Genomic DNA, 22,101 nt, shown 5'->3' with positions numbered 1-22,101 from the left:
ACCCAGCTGGGTGTCGCTTCCTCATCCTTGGGGCTTCCTCAGGATGAATACAGTTGAAAGCAACCTTAATTGGCACTTTATCCAGGGCCCATCTCCCCGCCCTCCTACCCGCTTTGCTCACAGCCTGGGGTACAGGAGACCACAAGCTAGTATAACCCTTGGGTCCCTATCTCTTCTCTGTCCTGCTCTCTCTGCCCTAGATTGGCTTCTTTCTCTGTCCAAACAGTAAAAGGCAGTGCAGTCTTCAAAGTTCTTGTGCCTAGACTTGTTTCCTCCTGCTTTGCACGTCTCAGGAACATGGTTAGCACCTCAGAGGATGCTGAGCATGACATCCAGCACACAAAAGCCTGTGAGATGCAGGAGGCGCAGCCCTGGTGGGGAGAGGGGGACATGGGGCAAGCATTCTCCTGTAATGGAGAAATAACTGAAATGGATGTTTGCACAAGGTACTGAACTATCAGAGGCCAGGGATAGGTATTTCCCACAACCTGAGTTCATGCATGGCTTCCTCAAGGAAGATCCTAAGTTCAGTCAGAAGATGAGAAGAGCCCCCTCCAGAGAGGCAGGGGGAAGGGAGGGAAGGGAGCACAGAAAGGAACAGTCCAGGTTTGAAGCAAGGTTGGTCTGCAGAGCTGCAGGTGCTCAGGCTGGAGGCCACCCAGACCAAAGCCTCAGCAGCTCCCAAATGCCTTTAGCTCCCTCTGGTGTCAGGAGAGGGTGGGAGTGAGCTTCCCGCCTGCAGAAAGGGCAGTGGTCATGGTCCAGGCATGCATCAGGGCAAAGGGCGGACCACGAGAAAGGAAACAAGGATGGGGACGAGGAGAAAGGTGGAGGAAGGCCTGAGTGTGTGTGTGGGGTGGGGGGGAGGATTTGGAGACTGAGTGGATGCGCTGGGGAGGGAGTACCCAGGGCAAAGCCCACATCCCTGGCTTGAGAACTAGAAACCCAGAACCGTGATAGACAGCTACTCTGCAAGAATGTGACTGGGCTGGAGAAGCAAGGTTGGGTAGCAGTGAGAGGGACTGGGGATGGTGGGAGGATTTGGAGCCTCTGTTCTATAAGACAATCATGTCTTCTAGAGTGTTCCCAATGAGTGGCTGCCATCGATGAGAAAGGCCACTGGGAAAGAGATTTGTGCTAGATAGAGGTAGGGAAACCTCAGCCTCTTACTAAGTGGAAACAAATGAGGACAGAGCCCAACTTGGAGACTGTAGGGAGGACTTAGGAAAAGTATGGGTGAGGTGCCCCACACGAGGCTGTCCTCACTCAGTAGATGTCAGCCTGTCTCCTTTCTTTGTGACTTCCCATACTTCTCTCCCCCTCCAGCCCTCCTCCCTACTTCCGCCCTCTTCCTGGCTCTCAGGCATCCCATATAAAAATATTCGTGAAAGGCAGCCATGGCTGCTGACAGCAGTTCTCACGGGGTTCATTCAGCTTTAGCCATTGTGCACAGGAGACCCCCAGATCCCAGCTGCAGCCAGCTGACCTGCACCACAGCTGGTTCTGATGGTCTCCCTCAGTGACATTCATTTCCCACCTGGCTCCAGGGACTGGCACATGCAGCTGGATAAGTCAGCCCCACCCGCACACAGCCGTGGGGCCCCTACTGGGCCACTGTGCACTCAGCACTGAGCTGTGGGGGCCCTACTCTATGACAGGCACTGAGCCATGGGCTCCAACCATGTGGTGGGCACTGAGTAGGTGCTTCAGGACTTCACAGAGAGGGTTGAGGTGCCAGAGCTTCACAACCTCTAGACAAACCTCAGGACAGGAAAGCTCAGTAACAGTGCACAATTTCAACTAAGTTCTAGACAATAGAAGAAGATAGATCCCAAGGCATGATCAGTTGCCTCAGTGATTGTAACAGATAGCCACCACTATAAAGGACACAGAGCCATGAAAACTGGAGTTGCATGGGGGTGGGTGGGAGTGCAGGGTGAGCAGGTGAAGGTCAGTCCCCATGTGATCTTGAAAGCTGCCTACCCTCTCTCCAGCCTCTCCAAGTGCAGGATGGGGCACGGGGGGAGGGGAGGGAGGGGCTCACAGAGCAAACCCTGAGGTCTCTGCCAGCTCTGGTGTTTCTCCATGCTTATGGCTCCATCAGTCAGGTGCTAAGGGAAAACATGGATCCTGAGACTCTCTTATGGCTGTAACAAGAACGGAAGTGGGTGGCCTCTACCAAGGAGTATCCACAATCAGCCCCTTCAACACTGGCCTTCGGGGTTGTCACCTGATTGCCCAAGTGACCCATTTGGATACGATGACCATCCTACTGATGATGTCTGGGTACACTCCCACACCTCCTGTGTTCTCCCAGTAACCCTGTAGGATCCCCTCTGACAAATGAGGAAAGCAACACCCCAGGAGGGAGGGGAAGGTCTCACCAGGAGTTAGAGGCAGAGGCCAGAACTGGGTGTAGGTCTGCCAGACATCTGGAGGGTGGTGCAGGCAAGGAGTATGTGCTTTGTACGTCTGGAGGTGGGGTGGGGGGAGATCCCTCTCTTTCCCCTCCCCCTAGCATCCCCTCCCCCGCACATGGACAGGACATTGCCAACAGGCTCCACACCAGCTGGGCTGTCATTTCAGGATCCAGCAGGCGGCCACTTTGATTTGCGGCTAATTCTTTACTTAAAAAAGATTCACAACTCAATTACATCAGGTAACAATAGCTCACAGTCAATAATACAAAATGCAAACCCAATAAACATCCATTCTGACCAGGGGACATGGATTTAGACAAGGGGAAAAACAAAAAAAAATTACAGCATCAACTCGTCGAGGGCAGTATCTTGTAATTTCCAGCAAATTGGAATCACTGCGAGTCATTTTCCCCACTTGAGTGGCAGGTATATTAATTTCTTGTCATTTGTCAACCATCAAAAAGAAATTGTTTACAAGGATTGAGGAGTGAGTTTCAGAGGCTATTATTCCAGAATAGATTTGTGTAATGTAGTTTGCAAGGTCTAGGGACTGAGAATTGCTGGTTCTAGCTACTCTGAATGCTGTGCAGAAGTGGCTCCTTGACCCCAAGTACTCGTGGCCTTGCCCTGATCTGCCTCTTGCTGGCCTCTGCTTCATTCAGCCTCTCTGCCTCCCATATGGACACCCATGGAAGAAATGGACAGAAATGAGAAGATGACAGAAATGAGTCCTAATAGTGGCTAGTCCATTGCTAGCTTTCCTCTAGACAGTGAATTATCTCTCTGATAGGCGTGTGTGTGTGTGTGTGTGTGTGTGTGTGTGTGTGTGTGTGTGTGTGTGTGTACAATGTTGGGGGTTGAACTCAGGGCCTGAGTACTGTCACAGTACTGTCTCTAAGCTTCTTTTGCTCAAAGCTATCACTCTACCACTTCAGCCACATCTCCACTTCTAGATTTCTGATGGTTAATTTGATATAAGAGTTTCATGGACTTTCCTGCCTGGGCTGGGTCTGAATCTCAATCCTCAGATCTCAGCATCCTGAGTATCTAGGATCACACGCGTGTGAGCCACCAGCACCTAGTTGGCACTATTTTATTTGATGTTCACAGCTATTATTATTTCCCTTCTATATAGAGAGAAGCAGGGACTCAGAGAGGGTCACCCAGCTAGTAGATATGTTTCTTGACTCGGGGGCAAGGCCAAGGTCAGTGCCTGGAGGGAGGTGGAAATGTAAGGGTCCAGCCAGCAACAGGAAAGTAATGTCCAGTTGCCAGCACCTAGTGGCAAAACTCTACTGTTGACTCTGGAATCCATAGATCTGAGCCCAGTCCAGAGCCCTTGGCTTCACACCAGTTTGTAGTGTGTTCACATTCACCATGTTTCCTCACCAGTGAAGCAAGGGTCCTTGTCCTTACTTTCTTCCATGGTAGCAGAAGCCAAAGGCACTCTGAGAGGTTAACCAAGTTGCACAGCCAACAGTGGGGACTAAAACCAGTATGTAACTCAGCCCACCTTACCAGGTCAAGACCTAGACAGAGCTGGTGATCAGATTTGGTTGAAAGAACAAGAGAAATCTGAAGACTCAAGGGGGAAGAAGGGAGTCAGGAACAAACAACGTCCAAAAGATAATCATTTGGCTAAATTTAAACACATGGAGCGGTTCAAAATTATTCATAATGTATGCAGATGAATGCAAATGACAGACAGCATAAGCCAGGTAAAAGCTCCCTCCGCCATGTGCAAGAGTTTTCTGAGCATCCACAGCCCCGGAGTAAGCAGCACAGAGTTGGAGCCTGTGCACATTTCTGCCCTCAGCCTACACACTGTCTTGGAAGTCAAATCCCCATGGCCACTGTCCCCTTCTCATTTCCCTTCCCTGAGTTAACTAAGTCTGCGTCCACATGACTTCTGCCCATAAGCCTTCCTTTTCCCGGCCTTTCCACGGCCCTTGTCACGCATCCATGTCTGCTGGATCTGGAGTGTTTGCTGAGGGTCGGGGGAGACTCAGGGTGCATCCGTCTTTTCTCAAACCCCCTCTTGTGCATCCCTGTACACAGGGAAGGATGTGGCCTCCCAGGAAGAGAATGTGTGAGAGTGAACCACAGCTTAAGTGAGTTACTTAATGCCTCTGAGCCTCAGTCTCCTCATCTATCAAAAAAGATGGATAGCATCTACTGTTTGTTTCTACCGTGTGTGTGTGTGTGTGTGTGTGTGTGTGTGTCCCTACGCATGATGCCTGGCTCATTGAAGGATGCTCTGTCCTTAGCTCTTGGTCCCTTTCCCGACCCTCATGTTCCCCACTCCAACCAACTACAGTGATTGGACCCCCCATAGAGTCCCACCTCTTCACTTCTGGTCACACAAGTCCTGACTCCTACCTATATCCCTTTTCTGCTTGTCTGAGAGTCCTCCCAGGTGTCAGTTCTGCTGTGAAGCCAACCTTAGCTCTCCATGCCACCACCACTACCAATGGAGGCCTCTGGCACCTGTCACAGTCCTCCAGCTTCACCTGACCCCAAACACTTGATGACCTGGACATTTCACAAGGATTCACAGTGTCCTGGGGCTTTCAAACATCTCATCTCAGAGGCCCAGCTCCCCTCCATGCTGCCTCCTTAATATAGCCATTCTTACGGTGGGATTTCCTTTTTGCATAATATGACCGTCTTCATTTCTTCACAAGACCTTTGAAGGGTCTGGAATCCAGCTCAGGTCTCTTCTTGTCCCATAGTCTCACACTGTTCCCAACATTCAAGAAGCTCTGATGAATCCGTGCCTGATACTGAGATTCTACCTTGGCCTTCCATGCTGTGCTGGGGAGAGCCCCAGGAGGCACCTTGCATGCTGGGAACCCAAGCATTCCCCAGAGCTGCACATCAGCCATCATGTGTACATGTGAACAAAACTGTCTCTCATCCCTTCCTCCTCATAAAGGTCTTTGGATCTGAACACACAGGGACATGAACTTCCTCTGGAGCCCCTTTGCCTGGCAGCTGGTCTCTGGGGAGACATTTGTTAGCATTCATCAGCTGGTTCTTAAGACAGGCTGCTCTTCTGACATAGTTGAGGAATTGAGCTCCATTTCCTCTCCTTGTCTCAACAATCTAAGCAGCAGCAGACATAGCCCCACCTCCCACCCTCTGTTTTTATTTTCATTGTGATTGGTTGTTTGCTGTGTGTACACAGATTACTCCAGAAGGAGTCGCTGGTGGGTGGGAGCAAACAGTGTGGTGCTCATAAACACGTTCTCCTCTATCACCGGGTGCGCTCGCTCGTTGTTTCCAGACCCCAGGGGGAGACCTTAAATCCATGCATCAAATCAGTGGCCACTCCCACCATTCCTCAGACTTCTCACCAGGAATCCTAGCACCTACCGCGCCACAGCCACAGTGCTAAAGACACACGTCAGAATTCCTTCAGTTTCTCTAACACTTGTGGAATGGGATGTAAGTTCTCTTAGTTTCTTCATGATACAGAAAAGGAAGAGAGAGGTTACGTTACTATTCTAAAGTCACGTGAGTCTTTTGATCTTAGACAGGGAAATTCACAATGGATTCCGGGTACTTGGGAAACCATGGCCCCAGTCACCGGGCTGACTTGAGTCAGAGCTCACAGACAAGTGATGATGTGCTTGTCTGTCCCCCACCTCTAAAGCCTCTCCTCCCCCGCCCAAGCTACTGGGTTAACAGGAGGGGGTCTATCTTCTTCCCGTACTGGGACTCAGTGAACTATGTTCTGTTGCAGCATCTCGGGCTATGGAGCTGCCGGTGGGAAAGGCGGGAAGAACACCATGATGAGGTCCCACGGCGTGTCGGTGCTGGGCATCTTCAACCTGGAGAAGGACGACACACTGTACATCCTGGTTGGACAGCAAGGGGAGGATGCCTGCCCCAGTGTAAGTGACCAGGGCAGTTCCCAGAGTCCCCTGCACTCACCTCCGAGGGAACCAAGACCTGCTGGATCCCTGCTGGGAGCTCACAGTCAGGGGGAGCAGATTGCAACCCTCATTCTACCACAATGCCCTTCTTTTGCCAAAATATACATGAGACTGTAGGCAATGTCTGGGTTTAGAGTTTTATATCGCCACAGGTGCCAAGGCCAAATCACGGGTTTGATGAATTGACTTTAAAAAGTCAGGGGATGCTGAGCACTGGTAGCTCACTCCTGTCATCTTAGCTACTCAGGAAGCTGAGAGCTGAGGATTACAGTTCAAAGCCAGCCAGGACAGGAAAGTCTATGTGACTCTTATCCTCAATTAACCACCAAAAAGCTGCAAGTGGAGCTTGGCTTAAGTGGTAGAGCACTCCCCGTAAGCAAAAAAGCTCAGGGACAGTGCCTAGGCCCTGAGTTCAAGCTCCAGTACCAGCACACACACACACACACACACAAAGAAAATCTAAAGGGCCGACTCCTCTCTGAATGACTCCTATCTGACTCCTATCTGTGATTACTCTTCTTCATGGAAATGTGAGTTAGAGCTGTCTTCCTAAACTTGCTTGCTAGTACACTGTCATCTTTAATCATATTATTATAAATATGGGGGGAGGGGAGTAAGTCGCTTTGCATTAAGCTCAAGATCTCAGACTCCAGGTTATATTTAGGTACACATGCATGCACAGAAATAAGTTCAGAAAGGTAGAGTTCACAGGGGTTACTTCTGGGAAGGGGACTAAATTGGGTAAATTTAATCAAGAATGTATGACACCAGTACAAAAAGAATATGTTGACATTTATTATTTGTGTGACTGAAGCATAAAAAGCACAGACTGGGAGCCAGAATACCTTATAGCCCAATTCCTCTCTTTCACAAATGAGGAAAACGGAGACCACAGAGGAGTAGGAATTTGTCCAAACCACTTACAGCATGGCCCAGAGCTCTGGGCTTCTGATTTTGCTGTGCCTTACACTTGCTCCAGCCTCAGTTTCTATGGCCCATCTCTATTTACAATGCATCGCCAGAAGTCTCTGCAATCCCAGAGACAGCCTCTGATTGTGTTTCTGATCCCACCAGGATTTCTAGAGCTGTCAAAAAGAGCAAACTCCAGCAGCAGGATCTGAGAAAGCCCAGAGTGGTCTAAAATACCCAGGAGAATGGAGCAGTGAGGACTTCAGCAGCAGCAGCTGTATAAACCCCTGGCACTTCCATTGTGCCTTCCTTTGCCTGCATTGGAGGCATCAGGATGCTGGCTGTGTTGGCTGGGCCTAGCAGGAACTCAGCACCCTGTAGGGCACAAGTCCTTGCTTGGGCAGGGCCAAAGGTCAGCACAAGAAGAAGGCTGGGGCAGGGAGTTACCATCCAATGCCCCAGGAACTGACCCAACATCCTAGGAGGACAGATTAGACACCAAGAAAGCAGTTCAGCTCCACAAAAGAAACTCAGAACTCTTTAACTCCCAACCTGTAGGCTGGGAGCCCACAAAGCAGCAAGTACAGCCCAGCCCTCCTCCCCCAGCCACCCACCTCTGCCGTGAACACAAAGCCCAAGGACTGAGCTTGACAGGCACAACCTTCTACTTAAGGAATAACGCCACTCCAACTTTTATTTAGCAACTATAATCAGGACTTTCCAACCTGTTATAATATATTAAGTCATTAAATTACAGGCCGCTGTAATTTTCACAGGAATTTATTGAGTGCTAATGTAATTCTTTCATCTAAGCAGAGAGATTGCATTGACTTCTACAAGGGACTTTTACTTGATTGGATTGTAATCAGTTATGTCTTTTCAAAGGACTGTGTCTTTTTTTTTTAATTCAATTGTAATCTACTTGTTCCTCTGGTTTGCTGCACTTTATCATTTTTATTAATCAGCCTACTTCCTCTAAACTTTGTGAATGCACAAGAGTTCCCAAACAGGCAGGAGACGATTCTCAGCCAGTGTCTGAAGACAGCTCCCTCTGCTGGTCGGGATGGACATAGCATGGGCACATGGGAAGAGTCATCCCTTCTCCTAGATGTTTGGCAAGGAAGAAAAAACATCTTCAAGCACTAACTCCATTTCCAATTCTCTCTAGAAAATTGGAACCTACAGAAAAGTTCTGAAGATACAACTGTAGGATTTGACAGCTTTGCTTGTTTGATAATTATTCTTCCTTTGTGCCTGCCTGGCCATCCCTAAGTACCTAGTACATGGAGTAGGCTCCAGGTGCTGGAAACTGCCCCCTTATACACACACCACAGAGAAAAAGAGAAAGAGAAAGAGAGAGGGAGAGAGAAAGAGAGAGAGTCTTACTCAACCCCTGTTCCTCCAGTTACTTCCAAACCTTATTTAGACCATGAGTTTAAATCAATAGAGATGTTGTTGGTACTTTTTGCATTATAGGCTATCTAACAAGTCTCCTTGTCCTTTACCTACTTAATGCCAGTACAGTCTCAAAAAATTACCATCAAAAATGCCTCCACAGACCTAGCAAGCACGAGGTTCCAAATTCAATCTCTAATACTGCTAAGAAAAAAAAAAGAAAAAGAAAAAGAAATGCCCCCTTTCCATTGTGTCCCCTAGGGGGCAGAAGCATCGATCTAAATTAAATCCTGTCACTACCATCACCTGCAAGGCAGATACCAGGAAAAGCCAGCCCATGAGTCAGATAGCTCTTGACTCATTCCAGTTTATTCAGTAAGTAAGCATTGAGTACCTACGGTGGCCAGTCACTGTTGCAGGGACTTGGCATGTATTCAATGCTCAAAAGAGTTCTTTGCTCACAAAGAGGTTACATTCAAGCATGAGGTGGGAACTATCTGGGAAAAGGCCAAGGCTACTCAGTGTGCATGTCTGTGTGATGGAATGAGGGAGCAAAAGGAAAGGTAGATGAGAGAGATCAGGGGTAATGAAGCTGAATCAGACCACTGGAACATATCCAGGCCACACTGGGGGATGTTGAGTTAAATAGTGATATAAAAGGCTCACTTTGACTGAGCTTTGACAAATGGACCAAACACACCACACACACACACACACACACACACACACACACACACACACATGGATTCAAGAGCTGTTGCATTAATCTGGGCAACAGATGACAATGGCTTGGGCCAGGATGGTAACAATGTAGGCAGTGAATTCTGAGCATATTTTACTGAGTTATTGAGTTCTGAGCCTATTTTGAGTGAAACTTAAAAGGATCTCCTGCCCGATTTGATAAGATCTGAGAGATAGAAAGAGTCAAAGATGACTCCACGAGCTATGCCTGAACCCCTGGAAGAAGGGAGTGGCCATCCCCTTGGTTGGGGAACTCATTGGGGGCAAGGTCATACCAAGGTCAGACCTGCTGATTGTAAAAGTCTGTCAGATCCTGCCAAGTACAAATCTCATATAAACAACAGGAAACAGACCAGTCACTAGAATTTTGGACAGAGATCTAGTGGACAAAGAAACAAGGGAGAAATCAGCATAGTGTTCAGACAGGATGAGATGGCCTTGGGTTTGAGGCAGATGGAGAAGAAGACTAAGAATAGAGTCTGGGGATCTCCAGCATTTGGAAGTCAAGAAAAAGAAGAAGAACCAGTAAGAGATCTGCAGAGGAGCTGAAAAGGTAGAAGGGTACTTACAAAAGTATGAAGACATGGGAGTCAGATGAAGTAGTGCATCAGAGCCAGGCACGGGTGACTAATGCCTGTAATCCTAGCTACTTAAGAGTATAACAGTTCAAGACTCTCCCAGGCAAAAAGCTTGCCAGAGCCCATCATCTCAATCAATGAAACACTGGGGCAAAGTGGCATGTACCTATCATCACAGATGCAGAAGAAACATAAATAGGAGGATTGTGGTCCAGGTTCACATGGGGAAAAATAAGTGAGACTCTGCCTGAAAATATATAGAGTAAATGAGGCTAGAGGTATGGATCAAGTGGTAGAACACCTGCCTGGATAGCTCGAAGCCCTGAGTTAAAAATATTCTATGGACTCACCAGCACCAGATTGGTACCGCTGGCGGGTCAGCAAGATGCAGGCTGAGAATGCAACTGTTTCACAGGACCCTCTTCCTGCCCCTCCCAACTTAAAGAAAGGAGTAGGGACAGGCCATTGGCATAGGTCCCACCTAAGTTACATGCAAGACCATCCTCAAGCCCCACTACCCTCATCTTCCCACTCAAGCAGTCTCCAGAAGAGATGTGCTATCCTCGGGAGAGGAGGAGAGAGGGCAGTGCTTAGGAGCAAGTCTTCTTATACTGTTGGCTCATACTGGGTAGCCAGCCCCTCCATTTATGGAGGTAAAAACCATAAAGAGCCCATTCTGACTGCATATAGTGGTGCATACCTGTCATCCTGGCACTAGAAAAAAATAAGGCAGGAAGATGGTGAATTCCAGGTCAACCCAGGCTACATAGAGAGATGCTGTCACAAACAAATAAATAAATGCCCCACCCAACTAACAACCCATATCCTCTCTCCTGCCTCTAGGCCTGATCTCAACACATTATACTTGCTCCCCATGCCTGCTTCCTGGTCACCCTGCCGACGATGTACTGCCAGACTGGATGGCGTATAGGAGAGAAATGTTAGCTCTCTACAATAGCAGCTCAGAGCCTTCCATCCACACTAAACCTACTCAATCTCTCTCTCTCTCTCTCTCTCTCTCTCTCTCTCTCTCTCTCTCTCTCTCTCTCCACATAGATACACACACACACACACACACACACACACACACACACACACACACACACACACAATTATTTCCACAAAACAAATTGCATCTCAGCCGCTTATCTGGAAATTTCTCTGGCCCCCATTGCTAGCTTCCTTGAATGCCTCAGCATAAGGAGTGACTCAAGATGAATTGCCATGTCTGCTGACTGGTTACACAGCAGCATTTGATGGAAAGTTTCATGTTTTGTTGGCTTTTTTTTTCTCAGTTCAGTGAAAGAAAAGTCATTTTCCTCGGATGTTTAGAGAATTCCTCAGAACTGTGGTATCCCACAGGGAGGCGGGGCTGTTTTTAAGGCATTGCTTTCTTTCAAGACACCAGGATTCTGACACTCCCAAAATGGATCCAGGGAATCCCCAGCATCTGACTCCCACTAGAAGTCTGGAAGGCACAGAAGTCGAATAAAATAGAACAGCCATTACCTACCCCTAATGTGTGAGACACACCATATTAGGCCACTCACTATTCCTGTCCACTCTAGGATCAGGAGACTGTCCCCCAATGTAGGTAGTGAGACCAAGCCGTCTGTCTCCAAGATTCATCCCTCTCATACAGATGGAGAACTCTACTTAGGGATGTGGAGGATGGCAGAGGTGACTCCCAGTGTGAGCTGGGAATGAAATCTGAGTCTGTTCCTCCACTGTTGTTCCTTGGTTCATTGGTGGGATGGTTGGTGGGTTGACTGGTTGGCTGGTGGGTTGGATACTTTTCTTCATTTTGTTTTGTTGTTGTTATTGTTGTTCTTATTTGATTGTTGTATACTCTTCCCAAAATGCTTTCAAGCTATACTTTTATTAAAAATCTCAGTGGCTCTCCACTGCCCAGAGGTGGAGTCCACCTCTGATTGTCTCCAGGTCATTCTGCCATGATCTGGCTGTCCAGTTCAATCCCACTACCTGCCTCAGTTTATACCCTCTCCAGTCTATCTATCTCACCACCTGAGGCCTTTGTCCTTCTTTCTTTGGAGCCTACAGGATGCTAACCAGTCCTCCCGGACTACCTAACCAAAGGTAGACTTTTCTGGGAAAGAGGCACTCGTATTTTTCATCAGAATCCTATTCCATCCTTCCTTTGGGGCTTCTGCTCAGCAGCTCTCCACTCCTGAAATGACCTTGCTTTCCCCCTCTCTGTGTTAAAAACCCTTCTGATCTTTCCTGGCCCAACTAAAAGACCTCTTCGGGAGACTCTTCTTCCCTGTCCATCACTCAGCTCTAGAGCCTCTCTTCTCTCTCCCAAATTCTCATAACCTTCTTGTGACCCTTCCCTAATCATTCCTTTGCCGAAAATGAGCTTTTGTCTCCTCAACTCAACCATAACCTATTCGAGAGTTAGTCTGATCCTATCTGTAGAAATATACAAGATTTGTCTGCTGGAAAGTAGTAAACCCTGGTCGGATATAAACATAATGTGCTTTTCATTTCTACAGACAAACCAATTAATCCAGAAAGTGTGCATTGGAGAGAACAATGTGATAGAAGAAGAAATCCGCATGAACAGAAGTGTACATGAGTGGGCAGGAGGAGGAGGTGGTGGAGGTGGAGCTACATATGTGTTTAAGGTGAGATCAAGGTCTGCTCAGCCAGGTTCCCAAGACCCTGTGTGCAGTGATCCACGGGCAGTGATCTCTGGGCAGTGATCTCTGGGGAGTGATCTGCACAGTAATCTGTGTGCAGTGATCTGCTTGCAGAGCTCTGCATGCATGGCGGTACCATAGCCTCAGGACAACCCAGACAGAAACTTCTTGGATGCTTTATCTCCTGTTAAAGTTGAGAAGCAGAAACCCAGAGAGACATATGATCCATCTGCTCAAGAGAGAGTATTCCTGTATACCATGCCAAGCCTCTGCCACCCTGTTTCAGGGGTCCAGATGGTCCTCTGGCCCTCATGGGTCAGCTTTCTACCCTAAGGTCAACTTGTCTGACATTACCACAGCCAGAGCAGAAAGTAAAGGCAGGGGCCCCTTGCTTGGTGCTCTCATAACGACAATGATGCTGAGGGCTTCAATGACCTTGGAAGGTCTGAACCAGAAATGCTTAAAAATGGAGAGAAAGGAGAGGGTAACAAGATCTTCTAATCAACAGAAACCACCCTTCTCTGAGAATCTTCAGGAAAAGGGCTGGGGTAAGCAGGCTCCAGGATCCATCCTTGTTCCATTTATAATCTATTAATAGATATATACATATGTGCCACAATTAGGCTTTTTTATTTCTTTGTTTTGGAGTTTCACTTGGTAGTACGAGCATTTGAGCTCAGGGCCTCAAGCTTGACAGGCAAGTGTTTTACCAGCTGAGCTACATCCCCAGCCCTCTTTTGTGTAAGTGCTCAGGTAGGGTCTCATACTCCCCCCCCCCCCCGCCACCCCTCCCCCAGGCTTCTGACTGAGATCCTTCCTCTGCCTCCCATGTAGCTGGAATTACAGGTATAAGACAGGGCACCCAGCTCCTCCAGTGGTTTTACTGTGCTGATTGAACCCCAAATGATATAGGAGCTGGTGAGAATGGATTCCTATGACACCACAAACTGGGGTAGAGAGGTCACCCCACTTTCCTGCAAACAATCAGGATAAAGCCTTTAAACCAGGGCTCAGAGTCTTCCTCATGGATCCCTAGCTCGTTTCTTCATCTCTGAATGCCTCTTCCCTGGACAGATAAAAGATGGAGTACCTGTGCCCTTGATCATTGCGGCTGGTGGAGGTGGCAGAGCCTACGGTGCAAAGACAGACACATTTCACCCAGAGAGACTGGAAAATAACTCCTCGGTTCTAGGGCTCAACGGCAATTCCGGAGCCGCAGGTAAAAGCCCAACAAGCCCTGCTCTCCTTCTGAAATCTCCCCCAGAATGGTCTAGGCTTTAGTTCACACACACACCCTTCTACCCTGAAGCTATCTTAGTCACTGGTCACTGAGATGCCAAGAACTCTGGCTCTTGGTGGTATTATCAAAGACAGGAGGACAGGTAGTGTCCTGGGACCCTAGAAGCCACCTTGCTGACCTGAGACTTCCCAAGCCAGTCAACCCCGCAAATGCCATGCTCAAAACCCTAGCCCTGACCTTTCCAAAGCTGCTCTCGTGCCTGTCAACTTGCCCAAGGGCCTTGGCTCTGCTCGGTGTGCCCTGTAGCATTCCACACCCACCTTCTTGCCTCTTTCTAAGACATAGTCATCTCCATTTGAAGCTCTCCCATATCCCTCTGCTGCCCCCTAGGGCTGGGAGGACCTCAGCCACGAATTCTTCCAGAACACCCTTTATCAGGTTAACCCTTACAGTCCTGCAGGCACTCCCACCCCCCAGACCCCCACCCTGCTCCACTGCTGATTCTGCAACCTCTAAGTGGGTCTCCATCACCATTGTCTGCTGGGGTCTTTGGAGTAGATGTCTACTGAAGTGAAATGGCGTATGGAACAATAAAGGGGTGAGGGGGTCCTGAGGGGACCCCAAGGGCCAGTTGATTCATAGTGAACCAGTGGCCACACTTCAGGCTCACTGATGTGGATGAACTTCCTTTGCAAGAGTTCAGTGGCTGCCATTGTCCCTGGGTACCACCCCCTCCTTTCTGGGGCGCCTCTGGCCAGGGAGCAGGGAAAGCAGGCTGGCATGAAGCCATCTCTCAACGCTCAGCAGTCCCTCAACCTGGCACATTGTGGCACATGTCACACACTCTCTCCTAATATCAACGCCAGGAGGTGGCTTTTATTATCTTCCAGCTACAGGTGAGGAAACTGAGGCTCTGGGTGGGAAAGTCTATGGCCTGGGTTTCACAGCTAGCCAGCTGGTACCTGGTCTAGGACTCGGGCAAGAAACCCCAGGGCTTTGACCTCTGCAGGCTCTTGACAATTAGCTGCAAAACGGGGGTTCCAGCTCTTGTCAGAATGGAAGCAGTAAATGAACCAAGGTGCAGCAATTTGGGGCCTGGAGGACATGGAGTTGAGTCATGTTTACTGTCCCCAGATTCTAAAGGAAGCAGGGTACAAGGCACGATCTATGCAGACAAGCTGTGGCCCAACATATCTCCCTAGTGCCCATGGCATGTTACTGGTTTTCTAGGAAACTGAGACAGGTGCGGTACCCTACCTCCAGCCTTGCCAGATCCTCAGGGAGGTGTCTGCTCTCTCTCTCTCCCTCTCTTTCTTTCTCTCTCTCTCTCTCTCTCTCTCTCTTTCTCTCTCTCCCTCCCCACCCCCTTTCGCCTGCAGGTGGTGGAGGCGGCTGGAATGATAATACTTCCTTGCTCTGGGCCGGAAAGTCTTTGCTGGAGGGTGCTGCTGGAGGACATTCCTGCCCCCAGGCCATGAAGAAGTGGGGGTGGGAGACAAGAGGGGGTTTCGGAGGGGGTGGAGGGGGGTGCTCCTCAGGTGGAGGAGGCGGAGGATATATAGGTAAAGATGATTCATGTTCAAGGTGTCGCTCCCTTCCCCTTTCTTAGTCCTAGGCCCCTCCCTTCCCTGTCCCCTCCTGGCCCACCCCTTCCCCCATGCCCAGTGTGGACCCGGATGTGGCTGAACTCAATGCACGCTCCCCTCTGCCTGGTCCCAAACAGCCAGAGGTAGGGTGATGGCTTCCGAGCCAGCATCCTGCCTCCAGGCTTCCTTAGCAACAGCATCAAGATCCCAGGAGATCATTGATCGCTCCCAAAGCTGAAGATGGGCTTTGGCTTTCCAGACTATTCCCTGAACTCCTTCAAGGACCCGCTGACCAGATAACCCAGACTCCTCCAAAATCATGCCTCCCTTCCAGTGGCCTGGCCTCTCTATAAAGGGCTGGTCTATGGTTTCAACAGCTCCTGGTTCTCTGTCCAACCTTCCAGCTGCCAGAGCTCCCACTGTTCTCCTGAGGCCCCAGTGGGCACCCTCCACAAGTGGCCTGCCACTGTCCCCAGCTGCCTTCCAAAGAGCCTCCTGGAGCCCAGAGGCTGCCGGAAGTTGGCTGTACCCCATCCCCAGATCAGGATGCACTGCATGCATGTCCTGTGCCTGTGCTATTTCCTGTCTGTGTTTTGCTCTGATGCTGTGTGTAAGATGTTTAGGTTAACTGCATGCTCTTCTTTCCAATCCCTGGGTGGTGGGAGGGGCCCGGAGGGGGGGAGCCCCAAGAGAACCCAGTCCAAATGAAAGGAGGGACAGGAGTCTGAAGGCACAGGGGCTCATCTTCCCATGTCCTGCCCTACCCCGGTGACAATGGTAACCTCTCCTAAGTGCTTCCCTGCAGGGCTGTCCGGGACAGAAGCCCAGGGCGTATTTCAGCCTAGAGACACTAGTAGGGTCTCAGCAGAGTGGGGGAGACCCCTCCCACTAGGAATCTGGCCTCAGCTTGGAGAGGAAAGGGGCCCATGAAGCCAACCGAATTTCCAAAGGCAGCCTCTGTGCCCTGAACCTCCCTTCCCTCCCACCTCCCCTGACCCCAGGGCCCCCTGACACCCACTGGCTTTGGCCAGAGCTTCATGCCCCATTGACACACATATGTGTTGAGATCTCGGCACCCACATCTGTGTCCAACTCTTCACTGATTTGCCGCAGGTGGCAATGCTGCCTCCAACAATGATCCCGAAATGGATGGGGAAGATGGGGTTTCCTTCATCAGTCCACTGGGCATCCTGTATACCCCGGCTTTAAAAGGTACCTCTAACTCTGCTAAGGGGGTGGAACAAACTTCCTCACACCAAGCTAACACCTCAGGGTATTGACAGGTCATCAGGATCCTAAGGCATGATCATGGGCCCCTTGCAGACACGTCTTTCTGTGGCTCATCTCATCAAGGTTTCGGGAAATCAGGGTGTGTGATTTTAAGTAGGCATGGAGGCAAGATACCACCACCAAGACAGACCAATGCTATAAAAGGCAGCCATGATGACTTGTGTACCTGCATCACCAACCTAAGTGACTACACACATACACACACACACACACACACACACACACACACACGCACACACACACACACACACACACACACACACACACACACACACACAAGACACACAAACTTTACGCACTCATCAGATGACAGGGGATACTTCCTTATAGAGAGATGAGCTGCCACAGCAGGTAGCTGGAGACAAAGCTCAAAGGCCAGGCATGGAATTGCAGGGTAGTCTTCCATTTTGTCCCAAGACTGACCCTCCCTTCTTGTCCCCAGTGATGGAAGGCCATGGGGAAGTGAATATCAAGCATTACCTCAACTGCAGTCACTGTGAGGTAGACGAATGTCACATGGACCCCAAAAGCCACAAGGTCATCTGTTATTGTGACCATGGGACAGTGTTGGCAGAGGATGGCGTCTCCTGCATTGGTAAGGAGAAGTGGGGGAGGGGAGACTGGCTTGGGAAACTAGTCCCTGGACAACTCTAGGTCCCTTTTGGAAGCATCCTGTCCCTCCCCTGCTGGTGCTCCAACAACTAGCCTTGCAGGAATGTGAGTCCACACCCCTGAAGGAGTCTCAAAGGCATCTAGTCTCATCCCTCACCTAGGCATGGAGCCAGTGACCCTTCTACCCAGAAGCTAACTCATCACTCCACAAGGACCCAATGGACAGGGTCCCAGCATTTCTAAGACACTGGGCTGCACTGGAATGAGCCAGATCCTCCCTATTCCCTTGGAACTTCTCCTTTGGTGATTCCTTAATGGTATAGTCTTTCAAGTGCAGATTCGAAAATGAGACTTCTGGCTTTAAGTCTTTTCCAGAATAATAGCCCACAGCTTTGATCACATAGAGTGGAGAACCTCCTTACCACAGAGTCCCTCACCTCCTCCTCACCACAGGGGCCCTCCTCTGCAAATACTCTGCATGTCAAGTCCCCTTCTCAAGTGTCGTGTCAGCTATGGGATGATGGCCTGGCCAGCAGGGACCTATTCTGCACACCCTGACCTGGAAAAACTTGTCCTCAGAGAGGATCCATAAGGAAACACTCTACTCTCTCCTCTGTTAGTCCTTCTGAGTACATGGGTCCCTGAAGGTCCCCCAGTCTCTTCCATATCAACTTGTTGTTTCTTCTGTCTTCAACCTGTACATATGCAATTGGCATTTGGGACCAATTTACAGCATTGATAGTCATCCCTTGGAATTTTCCTTTCACCCAAAGCCACTGTAAGGAGCTCATGGTCCCCTGGAAAGGAAGGTATTGCAAAGTCTCCGGAAATAGGAAGCAGCAGGTGGCTTTGGTCCCTACGGGTGAGGGTGATTCAGACTTGGGACCAGCTCAGAAGAGAATCAACATGGTTGTCAATGCCCAGGGGTCCTTTCTTCCAGTGTCACCTACCCCAGAACCCCATCTGCCGCTCTCGCTGATCCTCTCCGTTGTGACCTCTGCCTTGGTGGCTGCTCTTGTCCTAGCATTCTCTGGCATCATGATTGGTGAGTATGTCAGATTCTGAGGTCTCCCAAAGGAGGGCAGAAATGTGGGCCTGGGCTTCATCAATACCATTCCTTGTTGGGCTCACGCCCTGAGCAATGCTCAAACTCTACTAGACAACAGAGAAAGAGAGAGAGAGAGACAGACAGACAGACAGACAGACAGGCAGGCAGACAGAGAACTACTGAAACACTTGTTTCTGAGTATAATCCCATCTGACCTGTCAATCCAGGTGAGCTAGTCCAAAGTCACAGAGGCTCAGCAGACCAGGCAGACAAAGACATGAAGACAGGTATAAGGGTAGGCTCCTAGGAGCTTGCTCAGACCAGCCCCTCAGAGCAAGGAGCTCTGTGGAAACATAGAGAGATGGTAGCGTGCACTGCCTTTTCACATGGTGCCACCCTTCAATGGAACAGGGTAATCAGAGCCAACCCTCGTTGCATTCTCACAGCATTCCTGGTGATTTCACATTTCAGATCATTAAGCTCCTATGATCAGACTCGGGCATTGCTGTAGAAAGGAGCAGGGGGGTGAAAAGGCTGGAGGGCAGGGAACCTCAGCCTTCTACCTGTCTGCTCCTGCTTCTTCTCCCCCCTCCTCATTTCACTCCTGTAATGTGTCCCCTTCTCATCTGTGTGTTGCTTCTACCATCTTTCCCTTCCCCTGTAGCAGAAAGAAAGGGAAAAAATCATATGCTCAGGGTTGGAGCATTTTATAGAGGAGGGGACTCCGCTCTTAGCAGTTGACCTGGGTAGCACTTGGCCTGACCCGGAAGTCATAGTGTTAGGCTTTTCCTGCAGAACACATCCCCTGAATCATCAGCCTTTCTTTCTGTCTCTCTGAAGTGGGCATGGAGAGCCACTCACATGTAGTAAGGAACATGGCAACTCACACGCTAAAGCTCTGTAGAATGTTTCAAAGCTATGCTTTGTTGGTGAATTCATTTCATGATGACAAGCCTCATTATGTGGAATTAGCAAAACAGGGCAGCAGAAAGGAGCCCAGGTTCACAGGTCATGTGCTCCACTGAGCTGCCCTCAGCTGTAAGTATCAGAGGTGGAATTAGAATGCAGGGAATCAGATACCACTTGAGGGGATTTGTCATCGTGTGGCCACTCACCAAACACAGTGGACACACCATTGGCCATGACCCCAGCTTCACTCTTCGGTCCACTGCTTGGTGTACCCCTAGGCCATCCCACCCCACCCCCATAGCACAGAAGAACTGTTGAGTTAGGGCCATTTCTAGGAGTCCTGATACCTCTCTCATGGACACCTCTGGTCCCAGAATGTCTCCCAAGAACCTTACCAAAATGGCCTGGCTTGCATGGCAGCTTCTCCTTAGCCTTCTCTATTTCTCCCTCATGTGAGCTCTAACTCCCTACACAGTCTAGGGGGTCTCAGCCTTCCCTGGCTTCACTTCTTTTCTTCTATGGTCCCTGCTCCCAGTAAAATCCAGTACATAGCATCCCATCTTGAATCTGCTTCCTGCAGGAACCAGACTCCATGTGATACAGTCCCTGTGTGATATAGTAGGTGATTTTTAAGCTTTTAAATTTTCTAAAATGATGTTCTGGTTAAAGGGCCATTTTTGCACATATGCACATGTTATTAGTAAGTGAGACGGAAGGGTTTAGAATTCAAGGAAGGCAAAGGAGAGACCCAGGGAGGCTTCTTGGAGGAAGTGTCCTGTGCTGGGCTCTCCGTGGCAGCTGACCTCTGTGTGTCCACAGTGTACCGCCGGAAGCACCAGGAGCTACAAGCCATGCAGATGGAGCTGCAGAGCCCCGAGTACAAGCTGAGCAAGCTGCGCACCTCAACCGTCATGACCGACTACAACCCCAACTACTGCTTTGCTGGCAAGACCTCTTCTATCAGTGACCTGAAGGAGGTACCTCGAAAAAACATCACCCTCATTCGGTGAGTGCCTGCTGCTCTCCCAGAGCTGTGGGGCCTTGGCAGCATCATGGAGTCCTCTAGCCCCAGAGCCTAGCAGATCCATCCCTAGGGTACTCCAGCCTAGTCCTAGGATGGACAAAACTTTATGTTCAGAGCCACACATGGGGAGGTCAGCTTATTTTAACACCCAGTGGATTCATAGGGCTTATGCAAGGAAAAAAGGATTTGGCAGGAAGAGCCAAATCTGTTCCTCAAAATCCATTCAGGCACTGAATGGTTCGGTTCCCATTCCCTCCTCTGATGACTGCCCTCCCTCTGCTAGACACCCCACCGCTGAGCATCTGGAGTGCCCTTGTTTGATCCTCTGCCATTTACAACAATGTATCTGCCAGTGATCTGTCACTGTCCCCAGGAGCATGGCAAGAGCCATGGGTTACTTACCTCTGCATCAGGGTAGATAGGTGAGACTCACTACCTGTTCATTGAATGAACATACATTTTGGCCATTGTGATGGTTCCTTGGTAAGAACCTGGGTTGACACCTTTCCTGTTTGCCACAGACAAGGAGAGCTACATCAGAAAGAGGGTTGTTTGGCTCAGGACTCTAGAGGTGCAATATTTAGGGTAGACATCTGGCGATGGCCAGATGCTGGTTGGGAGACCAGTTCACAGCATGGCCCGGAAAAAGTCAGGGCAAACAGGCTTGTGTGTGTCTGAATCCCCTGCTCTCTCCCTTGTAGTCGCTCATGACACCGCATTGTAATCATTTTATCTAATCCTAATCACCCCCGCAATAGCTGACAATGGGAATTCGCTTCAGCACGAAGACCTTGGAAAACACAAGTCAAAACACCATAGAACCTTTCTTCCTAAAGTTTAGATAAGAATGGCTCAGGATGGCAGAGTTAGACAGGTTGAAAGTGTCACTCCGTATAACGGCCACCCTTTGTCTCTTGTGCACATCCACTGATAAGATCCTTGAGCTCAGGGGCCCCAGCTGCCTCTTGACTGTGGCCCACTTAACCCCACTCTGTCTTGTCTTCTCGTTGGCACAGGGGTCTGGGCCATGGTGCCTTTGGGGAGGTGTATGAAGGCCAGGTGTCAGGCATGCCCAATGACCCTAGTCCCCTTCAAGTAGCTGTAAAGGTAAGAGGCAGCTTCCTCTTGAGTCTGACTTTGCCCTGAGGACTGTGTGGGCTGAAGCTATCAGCTCACTGCTCCTTCCTGCCCTTTTTTCTGTGCCCAGACGCTGCCAGAGGTGTGTTCAGAACAGGACGAGCTGGATTTCCTCATGGAAGCCCTGATCATCAGGTAAAGCCAAAGAGAGACCCCAGCCCACCTCCCCAGACACTTCTAGAAGATAGGAAATGGGGCTCTCCCCAGCATGGCTCCTCCGCCCCAAGAGAAGACTCCAACCCCAGTGGTTCTCTCAGAACCTAGCGGTGTGCCCTAATGATCTGCTATCCACTATTCCACTGCCTCTGACCCCCAGTGCCTCTTGTTCCTTCACTGCTGAAGAAACAGACTGTGCTAGTTTTTGACATCAAGAGAGAGAATCCCCTCCCACATCCCTCTTCTGGAAGCACAGCCCTTTGTCCATGCCAGCTTACAGACCAGATCTAAAGGAAATGTGGCGCTGCCATGCTGGGTGGCTGCCCACCCAGATCTGCAGCGGACTCTCCTTGCAGCTCTGGGTCTCCATTTCAGCTGGAAATCTCAGTGATGGAGGTTCCCAATGGTGTCTTCTCTGACAGCAGAGGAGGTATAGATGTTTGACCTTGAGATCTGGA

At 49.7% G+C, this 22,101-nt stretch overlaps 1 protein-coding gene across 1 annotated transcript in view; it reads left to right on the top strand.

The window, feature by feature from the left end:
- Window positions 1-22,101, top strand: part of Alk (ALK receptor tyrosine kinase) — a 507,293-nt gene that overhangs the window by 453,640 nt on the left and 31,552 nt on the right. Inside the window, exons 12-21 of the mRNA XM_042696640.1 lie at window positions 6,166-6,316; window positions 12,495-12,626; window positions 13,716-13,860; window positions 15,261-15,443; window positions 16,581-16,679; window positions 17,200-17,352; window positions 18,310-18,414; window positions 20,146-20,332; window positions 21,367-21,457; window positions 21,558-21,622. Coding sequence (XP_042552574.1) covers window positions 6,166-6,316; window positions 12,495-12,626; window positions 13,716-13,860; window positions 15,261-15,443; window positions 16,581-16,679; window positions 17,200-17,352; window positions 18,310-18,414; window positions 20,146-20,332; window positions 21,367-21,457; window positions 21,558-21,622 — 1,311 coding nt within the window. The remainder of the gene's footprint in view (window positions 1-6,165; window positions 6,317-12,494; window positions 12,627-13,715; window positions 13,861-15,260; window positions 15,444-16,580; window positions 16,680-17,199; window positions 17,353-18,309; window positions 18,415-20,145; window positions 20,333-21,366; window positions 21,458-21,557; window positions 21,623-22,101) is intronic.

This window comes from Dipodomys spectabilis, unplaced genomic scaffold (assembly GCF_019054845.1).
Source record: "Dipodomys spectabilis isolate Male_0828 unplaced genomic scaffold, ASM1905484v1 ptg000210l, whole genome shotgun sequence".
NCBI classification, from domain to species: Eukaryota; Metazoa; Chordata; class Mammalia; order Rodentia; family Heteromyidae; genus Dipodomys; species Dipodomys spectabilis.
The sequence above is the reverse complement of the archived record's forward strand: the minus strand, read 5'-3'. Positions and strand labels throughout refer to the sequence as shown.